This window comes from Rhinolophus sinicus, linkage group LG02 (genome assembly GCF_036562045.2).
Source record: "Rhinolophus sinicus isolate RSC01 linkage group LG02, ASM3656204v1, whole genome shotgun sequence".
NCBI classification, from domain to species: Eukaryota; Metazoa; Chordata; class Mammalia; order Chiroptera; family Rhinolophidae; genus Rhinolophus; species Rhinolophus sinicus.
This window is the reverse complement of record NC_133752.1, coordinates 147922025-147933168: the sequence shown is the minus strand read 5'-3', so window position 1 is coordinate 147933168 and position 11144 is coordinate 147922025. Positions and strand designations below refer to the sequence as shown.

Here is an 11144-nt window from a genome sequence, read left to right as displayed (position 1 = left end):
GGCCCGTCAGGGAATTCCTTTCAAGAAGCACTGGCCTGCAATTGCAGGACTGAGTTGTCACTTCCCACTAACCTTTGTCTCCTGCCCCAGAGACTGTGATCACTTTCTCAGCCTCCCTTATCTCTCCCCAGCGGGGGTGTGGGAGGGACAGACAGTTGTGAGTGGGGCTCCCTCCCTGGGGAAAGGAGTGATGTCAGCCCTCTGAGTCAGGAGCCGCGGGGGTAGTGGGAGTAGAGTGGGCTGCAAACACACATTCCACCCCTCCCCAGACACTGACATCTCCACATATTTACTGGTGCTCTGTGCCAGGCTTTGTGTTGGGAGCTGGTGACAGACAGCAGGCAACCCAGGACCCACTCTCACAGTTACTTCCGGGAGAGAATCTGCCTCCTACCCAGGCAGCACATCTCACCAGTCCCAGCCCAGACAGCGTGGGAGTCACGGTGCCTCCTCCTGCCCTGACTCTCCACTTGACTTTCATACAGGACACTCAAGCTCAGACCTTTCTGCAGCCCAAGGAGGAGCAGTTTCCTCCTTCCACTGCAGCTGGGTTCAAGGGCCTCCATCTCTGGAGACTGTCACCTGCCCAGGGTTCCTCTCTGCAGCAGGATAAGAGGGCCATGGAGTGAGGGATGAGGCAAGACAATATAAAAGATACAAGGGTGAAGAAAACACATTGGCTGCCCTTGAGAGGCCCCCATACAGAGATAGGACTTTCTAATGTAATAGTCATGGTTATTATATCAGCAATTAATTGAGCACTTACTATAGGGCAGACAGGAACCTGTGCACTATCCATGCAATAACGCCCTTAGTCTCTGCACTGGGTGTGCTCTGTTTGCCTCCTTCCCACCCCAGATCCATTCCCCAACCTCCTTGACCTTGGTAGGCTGCTCCCTTGTTCTCTGGCTTCCAGATGGGTTGGCCAAGAGGAGACCCCAGCAAGAGATCCCAAAGTGAAGGAGGGTGGATATTTCTTCCTGCTCCCTCCCTGCTTCTGCACTAGGGGCATCCTCCTTCCAGGTGACCCCCCTCTACAGCCCCCAACTCTATCATCTAGTCCCTCCGCTTCTTCCTCCGGTCTCTCCAGCTCTACACAGGCTAACCACCTCATCCTGATTGTACCAGAATGTAACACTGAAAGTCCTACATTCCAGAAATCCCCTGGGCCTGGACAAACTAGATGGTCAGCCCCAGTGCTCTGGGGTGGCAGTGGCTTCCCAGTGCTGCCAGCCTCCGGCCTCTGCACCTTGTGTTTGTTCCCTTAACCATTCCCATGCCTCTGTAAGTAAGTCTTTCATTAAAGTCCATTGCACTGAACCATCTTGGGTGACTTTGTTTCCTTCTGGGATCCTGAATGGTATCATGCCCACATGGCCCTGTGAGATGGGTATTATTATTAATGTCTTTTCACAGATGAGGAAACTGAAGCACAGAGAGGTTAAGTAACTTGGTCCAAGTCACACCACTAGTACATGGCAGAGCTGGGATTCAAGCCCAAGAATTCTAGCTCCAAAGCCCTGTGCCCACCCACTCATGTCTCCCATAAAGAGGGCTGAAAAGCCTCTTTCATGGATACTTTTGATGGAGAGACCCATGGATCTAAGTAAAGGGTTGACCTCCCCCTAAAGCAGGGGCGGAATGACGTGACCTCCTGCAGCCCAGGCCCTGGAGTCTAGACTTGACCCAGGTAGAGGGGGGAGACAGGAGGAGCAGTGCAGCAGCCAGTGCAGCAGCTACGGTGGGGTGGGGAAGACCCTCCCTGCCTTCCTAGCACCTGGTGCCCACTCTCCTGGCTTCCTGCAGGAGAGGGAAGGAGGAGAAGCTTCCAGTCTCGTGTTCAGACAAGCCCATGGGTGGGATAGAGCCAGGGGTAAGGGGAATGGGGCATAGTTCCAGTCCCAAGTCTGCATCAGAGCCCCCAGCACCAACCAAGCTGATTCCCTGTCCTAGGTGCAGAAAAAGAACCTGCTCAGAGGTTCCAGGCTGAAAGAGAAGCTAGGTCCCAGACCAGAACAGATAGAAACAGAGCCCAGGACAGCAACAGGTGCAGCCAGGCTATACCAGAGACGGAAAGAGTCTGGTGGGTTCAGACACAGGCGATTAGGGACGGTTTCCAGGAGGAGGGAAATCTGGGACAGACTTGGGGGGAAGGAGGAGCAGGGACGAAGGGTCAGGAATAGGTCCTGGGTTAGGAATGAGCCTATTCTGGGGAATTAACCAGGGAACAAGCTACAAGAGATGCTAAAACATCAGTGGAGATGGAGGAAATGGAACGCACCCCAGGGAACACAGTGGAGGCCTGGAAGGAAGCCCCTGATCGGCTTATTGGGGTGAGGCGTGAGATGCCCATAGGATATAACCCAAACAACAATGGATATTCCACAGATCGCCTTCTGTGGAGAGTGGGCTGGGCAGCGGCACAGCTTCTGTTTCGCCAAGTAAGATGTGCAAACCTGGGGGCTGAGTTGAATTGCTGGAAGGAGTGGCAGAGACGCAGCACATTGCCACAGGAAACCTTTGTCCCTACCCTTCAATCTCTTCTCAAAACGCCCTTGGAACACGTATTTAAAGCTGTTGCTCAGCATCAGTGCTGAATTGTTAACCTACCCAAGGCATCCTGTCCAGAAGAAGGGCCAGGTTAACGCTCAGAGATAAGAGGTGGGAGTGAGGTGACTCTTGAGGGAGGTGACTCAGGCTTGCCACTCTGGATAGAGGTAGAGCCAGGGCGTCATCAGTAGGGGGACTAGAAGAAGGGACACGTCACAAAAAGGTCTCACCACAAATCCCCATCTCTCAACCCTAACCACGGGAAACTGGCCTCTGGCCTAGAAAAGTGCCTCAGGTGTGGTTTGTGCTCAATACTATTTGTGGGAGGGAGGGAGTGGGCGAGGGGAAGAGAAGAAGGAGGACTCATCCCCAGGGAGCGTTGGCTGCTGCTTCATCTCACAGGAGAGCTAGAGAAATGGAGGCCCAGAAGCAGGTGAATGGGATAGGGGTGGGCGCCCCTCATTCTAGCCTCCAGGCTCTGGTCAGTGGGCCTCAGACCTCTCCCCTCCCCACAGAGGAGAATACCTGGGATAGAAATGCAGTCTGGCCAAGCCCCACCCAGAGTTTTCCCAGCTCAGGCTGAAGGCTATGGAAATAGAAGAGGACGAGGCTGGCTGGCTGGAGGATAGGGCACTGTGCACCTTGGTTTGGGGAAGGTGGCAGACAAATTAGACAAACCAGTGTGCAGGGCAAGGCCAAACTGGGCAGACACTCAGAACAGCAGGCAGATGTGACTTTATTGACTTTTACAGCATCCCCTGTGGGTTAACTTGGGTGGTAGGCAGTGAACACAGAGCTGGCCACGCTGGGGTGGGGGTGAGGGAGGTAGGGGCAGGGCTGAGAAAGCTCAGGAAGGCAGGGGAGTGAGTAAGTGGCTGCCATGGTACTCAGTATGTGATGGACGTCTTGAGACTTGACTCGACTGTCTTCTTCAGGATGGTGTGGCAGCTGGAGCTGGACCCGCCACCAGACACAGAGCAGGAGCCCATAACAGGGCACTGCCCAGAGCCCAGGATGACGTTGGAGCCTCCAGTCACGACACTGGAACAGCTGGACCCAAACCTGCCGCCTCCGAATCCACAAGTGCCCACCAGGCTATCTCCAGCTCCTCCAGACACAGCGATGCTGCCTTCCCCCATGGCTGCCAAAAAATACACAAATACACCAGCGTCACAGCACAGTCCTTGGCTCCCCATGGGGACCCCTCAAAAGTCCCCTGATACTCACAGATAGTGACCTGGCTGGTGCATTCCCCAGACATCCTGGGGAAGAAAGGACAAGAGAAGGAACTGTTAAGATGGGCTGCAAAGAATTCATCCCCAGGTGTTTTAGGCCTCTTGGAGCAGCTCACCTACCCTCTCTGCAGATAAAACCCACGGTCCCCAATTTAGAACCACTCCCAGCAGAATGGATTGCCCTCGGTGGCTTAGGGTGTCAGGTAATCTCTCAGAATCCCCCTCAGCAAGGAAAGCTCTGTGTTGGCATTCCATCCACCACCTCAGGCACATATTCCCAGGTCCCTCTGACCAGCCCCACCTGTACTCCTCGCCCTCCAGCAGCCTGCGGTAGGTGGCGATCTCCACGTCCAGGGCCAGCTTTGTGCTCATGAGCTCCTGGTACTCGCGCAGCAGCCGGGCCATGTTCTCCTTGGCGGCTCTCAGAGCGGCCTCCAGCTTGGTCAGCTTGGTCTGAGCATCCTTGAGAGCCAGCTCCCCACGTTGCTCAGCATCAGTGATGGCGGCCTCCAGGTTGGCATTCTGGGAGAGATGTAGAAATGAGGGAGAAAGTGGCTATAAGCACAACACAGCCTCCCAAGCCACCCACTGTGGCTATAACTTGAAGGCTAGGATGGACCCTAATCTCATGAGCTCAAAATTATCCTTGGCCATCTCCCAGCTACTCCCATTCTAAGGGAAAGTATTGTCTCTTCTGTTCCTTAGCTCCCATAATGGGTTGACTAGTGACCCCAAAAATGTCATGTCCACCTAGAACTTTGAATGTGCTCCTTTTTGGAAATAGGGTTTTGCAGATGTAATTAGTTAAGGATTGCAAGATGATATCATATTGTATTTAGGGTAAGCCCTAAATCCAATGACTGGTATCCCTAGAAAAAATGAAACAACACAGAGACAGACACAGAGAGAAGACACCACATGAAGACGGAGGCAGATTGGAGTGATAAAGTGATGAAACAAGGAATGCCAAGGAATTGCTGGAGCCACCCGAGACTAGGAAGAGGTAAAGGAGGATTCTCCACTAGCTCTTTCAGAGGGACTGTGGCCCTGCTGACGCCTGATTTCAGACTTCCAGCCTCCAGAACTGAGAGAATAAATATCTGTTGTTTTGAGCCACCAAGTTTGTGGTACATTGTTACAGCAGCCACAGGAAACTAATCCCCCCTTTGCCACCTCCTCCAGGGATGTCCCCTATTTCTTCCCACCCCCAACCCTCAGCACTTTACCTGACTTTCTCCAGGGTACTTAAAGCATCTCTCAGGGTACTTCCTGTCCTGTTCGAGTCATTATCTACACGACTCATCTTGAGGGCCATCACAGTCCTTGATTTTTGTAGAACAGTCCCACTTCAAATATTTTGCCTTGTTGTCAGAGTTTATCAAACCGTGTGCCCCAATTTTTGGTTTGAAAAATATACTCTCTCTTACCTCACCAATTCCACAGAAAACAAGTAGAAGAAGGACAAGACCCCTGCCTAACCAGCCGTCCAGCTGATTGACCCTCACATTTGGTTCAGGAAAGAGGCATTTCCTAAAGGCTCTCGTGATTCTTTTCCCACACAAGCACCCTGCGGATATCATCTCCATCCTACAGATGAAGAAACTGAGGCTCAGGAAGGTGGTGAGTGGCAGAGCTGGGACCCTAACCCAGGACAACTGCTGTCCTGTCCACCACTCTAACTGTAGCCTGCAGGCTCTGCATGGGACCTGGCACTGAGGAGCCCCATTCATCGGGCTTGTGTATGAAGAGTAGGAGTAAAGGGGGGCTGTATCCCCAAGAGGGGTTCCCACAGGAAGTGTTTGTGAGAAGAGCTATTGTGGGGACAGAGTACCACTCCTAAGTGCTAGCAGCTGGGCTGTGAGACCACAGATTCACATCACCTGCGTGAACTTAGTTTAGCAAATAGGTTTCTGGGCTCCACCTTTGGAAACGCTGATTTCCTTAGTCTGGCAGGAGGCCCAGGAATCTGCATCTTAACAGACTACTCCAGGGAATTCCAAAGCAAGGATTCCAAATCTACAGGCAAAACACTGTGGCAGCAAATTGAATAATAAGATCTTGGGTCCTGCCATCACACTCCAAAGAAGAGCAGGTAAGGATGGTTGAAGACTGAGTGGGCTTTGGATGAGTTGTGCTCCAAGAACGTTCCCAGGAGGGCCCCGCTGGGAGTGGATGGGCCACGTGTGACTTGGGAGTCAAGCTGATGTGCTTAAGGAAACCTCCTGAGTCTGTGGTCTCAGCTCTCAATGCTCTGCTGGTCTCAAAACCAATTCTGCGGATTTGGGGAAAGTGAGTGCAAAGACGCTTGAAAACTTCAGAATCTGAAATCCTTCACATCTAGAAATGAGGTCTCCAGAAGGAGCAGGAAACTACCTCCTCGCCCTTGCCAGCCTCTCCCTCCGGCTCTCCTGCTCCTTCCCAGGCCAGGTCCCAACAGCCTCACCTCCTAAGGAGAGCTCTGCTCATGTCCCCTGCTCCCTGAGGGCCTGGTTCTCACCCTCCCCAACAGGGGACCAGGAAATTCAGTGCATGGCCTTAGAATCCCTACTGGGCTTGAAGAGTAAAAGTAAGAGATCAGAAAAGAGAAGAATTAACCTTCTCCCCAAGGAGCCTAGAGCAAGATGTAACCCGGACACGGAATGCAGCATGAGCAGTGCCGCCTGGAATTGTTGGGTGCAGAGCCAATGCAGCTAGAATTCACAGGAGGAAGGCTAAAGACCTCTTCAATGGGGCTTGAGGTTCTCTCCACCTCAAATTATCCAGAGCTCCAGCCAGTTATCGAGGTTTCACACGAACCCAGTGGTGACACAGGCAGTAAGAGGCAGGGCTTGGAGAGCTCTGGGACCCTCACCTGCTTCTTGAGGTTCTCCGTCTGACTCTGCAGCCTCTGGATCACCTGTTGCAGCTGAGAAATCTGGACTTTGGTTTCCTTCATGCTGTCCCCATGAAGCTGGGCAGACGCCTGAAGCTCCTGGTACTGAGGGGGGACAGAGGTGGCACCATTAGTTGAAAAGACCTTCACTTTTGACACCAAGACCATGAGAAACCCCATGTTCCCCATTCTTTGCCTCCTCACATCCTCATTTGGAACTTGGGTTATGAACACTGAAACGAGGACATGGGGGGATGTGCTTGCAGAAGTCGAGGCTTGTTTCCCATGGTTTCCCTGAGTTGCCTCCTTCCTGGAGAGCGGAAATGATCATGCCCACCCAGCCCTGGAGCTTCAGGAAGGTTATCAGAACTGCTCGATGAGACTGAGGTGGATGACCACCCTGGGGCGTGGGCATGGAGACCCCACCTTTTCCAGCGTGGTGCTGCTCCCTAGCCTGAGTACCTTGGTCTGGTACAGCGTCTGGGCCTCGGCTTTACTGGTCTGGGCAATCTCCTCGTACCGGGCGCGGACCTCGGCAATGATGTCATTGAAATCCAGGCAACGGTTGTTGTCCATGGAGAGCACCACGGACATGTCGCTGGCCTGGGTCTGGAGCTGGCCCAGTTCCTGCAGGGAAGACTGACTCAGTGTCCACTCGCCCCCCAACTCCCTTTTCCCTTGGAGTCCCGGGCAGGTAGACAGGATGCTGATTTTCTGCCCACACTCCATCAAGGGGCAGCCTCATTCGTGCTTGGTGGTGTGGAGCACACACTGCCTTCTGTGGACCTGTCTCCTCATCTAGAATGAAGGCTGTCTCCAAGACTACCTCCTTGGAGGTGGTCTCCAAGGGCTCTTGTAGCTTGGACATGAAAGGAAAATGTCCTGCAAGGCCAGAAATCACCTCGTCCCCATCACTCCTCAGACCTCTTCTCACCCTCCCCTCCCTCTCGCTCTGGCTGCTTCAGCCACACGGCCTCCTTGCATTTCCTCAGATACCAGCACACTCTAGCTGTGGGCCGCTCCCTCTGCCTGGAATGCCTGATTTCCACCTGTGTGCCTGACTTCCTCACCTCCTTCGAGTCTTTCCTCAAATTTTATCTTCTAAATAAGGCCACCCTGACCACCCTATTTGAAATTACCACCTGCCCTACTACCCACCTGCCCTACCCCCCACCTTCAAAATCTTCCTTTTCCTGTTCTAATTTTCCTTTTTTCTGTAACATGTATCACCTTCTAACATACTATATAAATTACTTATTTATTAGGTCTATCCTCTATTATCAGTCTCCCAATAGAAAGCAAGCTTCGTGACTTTTGTGGGGTTATTCACTGATATATGCTCCATACCTAGCAATCCATATAGTATGTTCTCAGTAATTGTTTGTCAAATGTCTGGGTGATTGGGATATAAGTCACCCTAACCAGACTTCCCTCCTGGCCACTCCCACTGTAGCCACAGGGAACCTGCCCACCCTTTCACCTCCCCTCACTCCCACCTGCCCTTGGAGACCACCATTTCTGCCCTTGACAGATTCTCACTTCTTCATACAGACGCCTCAAGAAGCAGATGTACTCTCTCAGAGCCTCCAGCTTGCCGTCCAACTCCATCTTGCTCAGGAAAACCTCATCCACATCCTGGGGACAAGGAGGCAAAACAATGTATCCCTGACTTCCTCTCTGTGGACCCTACTCTGGCTCAGGAGTACTGTTCACATACTGACCAACACCCACCCTCAGCCATCTCTGGGGCCCTGCTCCTTCCCCCTCCAGCCCTGCCCTGCCCTGTTCTCTCTTTTGCCTGACACTGACTGACACCGCCTTCAGGAAGCCTTCCCTGATTAACCCCAACCAGTTCTGCTTCTTCCACTCCCTCTCCACCCTTTCCTGCAGTCACATACAAAACTCATTACATGATCCTTCAGTTGGGGGTCCCTGGGTCTAGATAGATTTCCCATTTCCCCGTGGAATCCCTGCAGGCAGCATGAGAGCATATACTGCACTAGGACGTCCCACCCCTGCCCTCCCAGCCCAAAACTGGGCTGTGCACTGTGGGTACTCAGGATCCAAGTGAAGCAGCTGACCCTCACCCTCACCTTTTTGAGGACTACAAAGTCATTCTCAACAGTGGCGCGCTTGTGGCCTTCCTGTTCATACCTGCAGAGTAAGTACAGATGGACACTGCCTGAGGTGCCACGATGAGAACCCCTGCCCCTTCCCCAAGCACGACCTCCCTGAAGAGGCCACTCTTGCCTTTAGATGCTCCAAAGCAGGACACAAAACCCATCTGTGTCTGTTTATCAGAATGATTTTGTCACACCCTAGTTATGTCCGTCTCTACCCTTTCAGCCCATGTCCCCTTACTAAGGCCACTTCACTTCATGTTTCTAAGGCACATTCAAACACCCTTTCTCACTTACTACACACAGTCATCACCTGAAGCAGGCAGTCTGGATTTTATCACAGATTTTATACAACTGGATTTTATACAACTTGCCCGAGTCATAGATGATTAGGTAGCTAAGCAGACCTAAAACCCAGGTCTCCTGGCCCCAATCCTGGGCTCCTTCCAGGACCTGCTTTACCTCACATCCCATCCTCCCAACAGCCCTGGAAGGTAAGAAGGGCAGGTGACATCATCCCAGTTTTCAGATATAGAAACTGAGGCTGAGTGAGGTAAAACGCCCAAGGCCACACAGCTACCCTTTGCTCACAGTCGCTGAACCCAAGCCTCCTGTTAGTCCAGGGCTCTCGCCTCACCACCAAGTGACCTAGGTGGGGAGTTCAGAACCACAGCCCAGCTGTGAATCATGCCACGGGCCTGGGGATGGTCCCACAAAACGGATTCCCTTCCACCCCTGAGACCAGAGAACAGCTGAGTCACTTTAGTCCACAGCCTGTTCAACAGGAATTTCTCAAGAAAAAACCCACCAGCATTGTTTAAATAAGCCTCTCCCAGAGCTGACCAGAAACATGGGCCTGGGAGCTGGGGCCTGTTGGAACTAAGGCTCTCCCAACCTGGGCTTCAGGGGCAGCCAGAGCAGCCTGAGAGTCAGAGGAAATGGGATGCAGAGAGACTGAGGGGTGCCCAGGCGTGTGTGGGGGAGACCCTCAGCGACAGCCCTGATCCAGCCCTCCCGCAGCCCCCCCAGGGCCCACAGGGAACTGTGGTCTGCCTACTTGGTCTTGTACTCCTCCTCCTGGTCCCGGCAAGACTTCAGCTCAGCGTCCAGAGCCCAGCGTTGTCTCTGCAGCTCCTCGAGCTGCTTCCTGAGCTGGGCCAGGTAGACCTCAAAGGAAGCCTCAAGGCCCTGGGGGCTGTCACTCACCCCCAGCTGCTGCAGGAAGTGCCACTTGGTCTCCAGGACCTTGTTCTGCTGCTCTAAGAACCGTACCTGCAGACAAGCAGAGGACCCCTGAGGCTTCTGTGGGACTTCCTGGGCACAGCCTCTGGAAAGTGAAGACTCAGGGACCCTCCAATCAGCCCACCTTTCCCAGCCTGCAAAAGAGCAGGCTCCTGCCCTTTCATGAGACCCAGATCACATCAAAATGGTCGGAAAGACTAATGGGGAAGGTCTTCCCACTGCTGGCTGGATGTTTTCTGCTGCTGAGACCCGACCATGAAACAAAAGGGTCTCAGCCTAACCAGAGAGACTCCAGTTAGACCACAGAGGGACTTCCTTGCAGCAGAAGTCATTACAAAAGTGATAGGCCAGACTTCCCCATCGTCAAGTCCTCTGAGAATCGTTCCTCCAAAGGAGGCACTGAGACAGGCAGGAGCTTAGCTAAATTGACCCTCACCTTATCAATGAAGGAAGCAAACTGGTTGTTGAGGGTTCTGATCTGTTGGGTCTCCTGAGTCCTCACCACCTGGAACTGGGGGTCCATCTCAATCTTCAGTGGGGTCAGCAGATCCTGGTTGATGGTCACTTTCTGGATGCCCCCCGGAGGGCACAGGAAAAGCCCAGGCCCACCACTCCTCTCCCCAAACTGCATCCCTGGCCTTCCCGCTGACCCCCAGGCCCTTCCATGAGAGCTTCCTCGGCAACCCCCAAAGGCACTGAGGCTCCTGCTGCTGAAGCTGCCCCTGCTTCGGCCCCTGGAGCGAGCAGAACAGGCTGAGCGAGCACTGAAACCCCTCTGGGGCCTGCAAGGGGAGAGAGACATGGCAGAGACCCACAGTCACACAGCTGCAAACAGACAGAGGAGAGTCAAGCTGTGTGAGTTCCTGCCCCGAGGCACCAGCACGAGACTTTTATCCCCTCCCGTGCCTGGGCTGGGTCTCGGAGAGCAGGATGCTATCGGCCTGACTGTGTCTGTCTGTCACTGGCTCCAGATGACCTATTCTGACACACCTGGAGAATAGGTGAGCACACGTGCAGAGCCCAAGGAAGAAGGAGACCCAGACCCTGCCCTCAGAGCTCCCAGGCTGTGGGACAGCTGGGCATGTCCCCAAGACAAGGAAGCAGCCAGAGGCCTGAGTTTCAGTG

The 11144-nt window shown here is 53.5% G+C and overlaps 1 protein-coding gene across 1 annotated transcript; it reads right to left on the bottom strand.

Moving 5' to 3' along the window:
- Nucleotides 1-3270: 3270 nt before the first annotated feature.
- On the bottom strand, nucleotides 3271-10864 carry KRT78 (keratin 78). The gene is made up of 9 exons (XM_019724372.2): nucleotides 10456-10864; nucleotides 9835-10049; nucleotides 8751-8811; nucleotides 8197-8292; nucleotides 7120-7284; nucleotides 6637-6762; nucleotides 4087-4307; nucleotides 3778-3812; nucleotides 3271-3691 (listed from the first exon to the last, which is right to left on the bottom strand). Exons 1-9 carry the CDS (start codon nucleotides 10819-10821, stop codon nucleotides 3438-3440), a joined length of 1539 nt encoding a protein of 512 aa, XP_019579931.2. The 5' UTR covers nucleotides 10822-10864; the 3' UTR covers nucleotides 3271-3437.
- Between the last annotated feature and the right edge of the window lie 280 nt (nucleotides 10865-11144).

Bases quoted from the DNA above. Each gene is read 5' to 3' on its own strand.
- KRT78 (XM_019724372.2), bottom strand. From the start codon at position 10,821: ATGTCTCTCTCCCCTTGCAGGCCCCAGAGGGGTTTCAGTGCTCGCTCA. The intron at 8,812-9,834 runs GTAGGCAGACCA...CTTACTCTGCAG, and splicing joins GAGGAGGAGTACAAGACCAA to GTATGAACAGGAAGGCCACA. The intron at 3,813-4,086 runs GTGGGGCTGGTC...TTTCTTCCCCAG, and splicing joins CTGGAGGGCGAGGAGTACAG to GATGTCTGGGGAATGCACCA.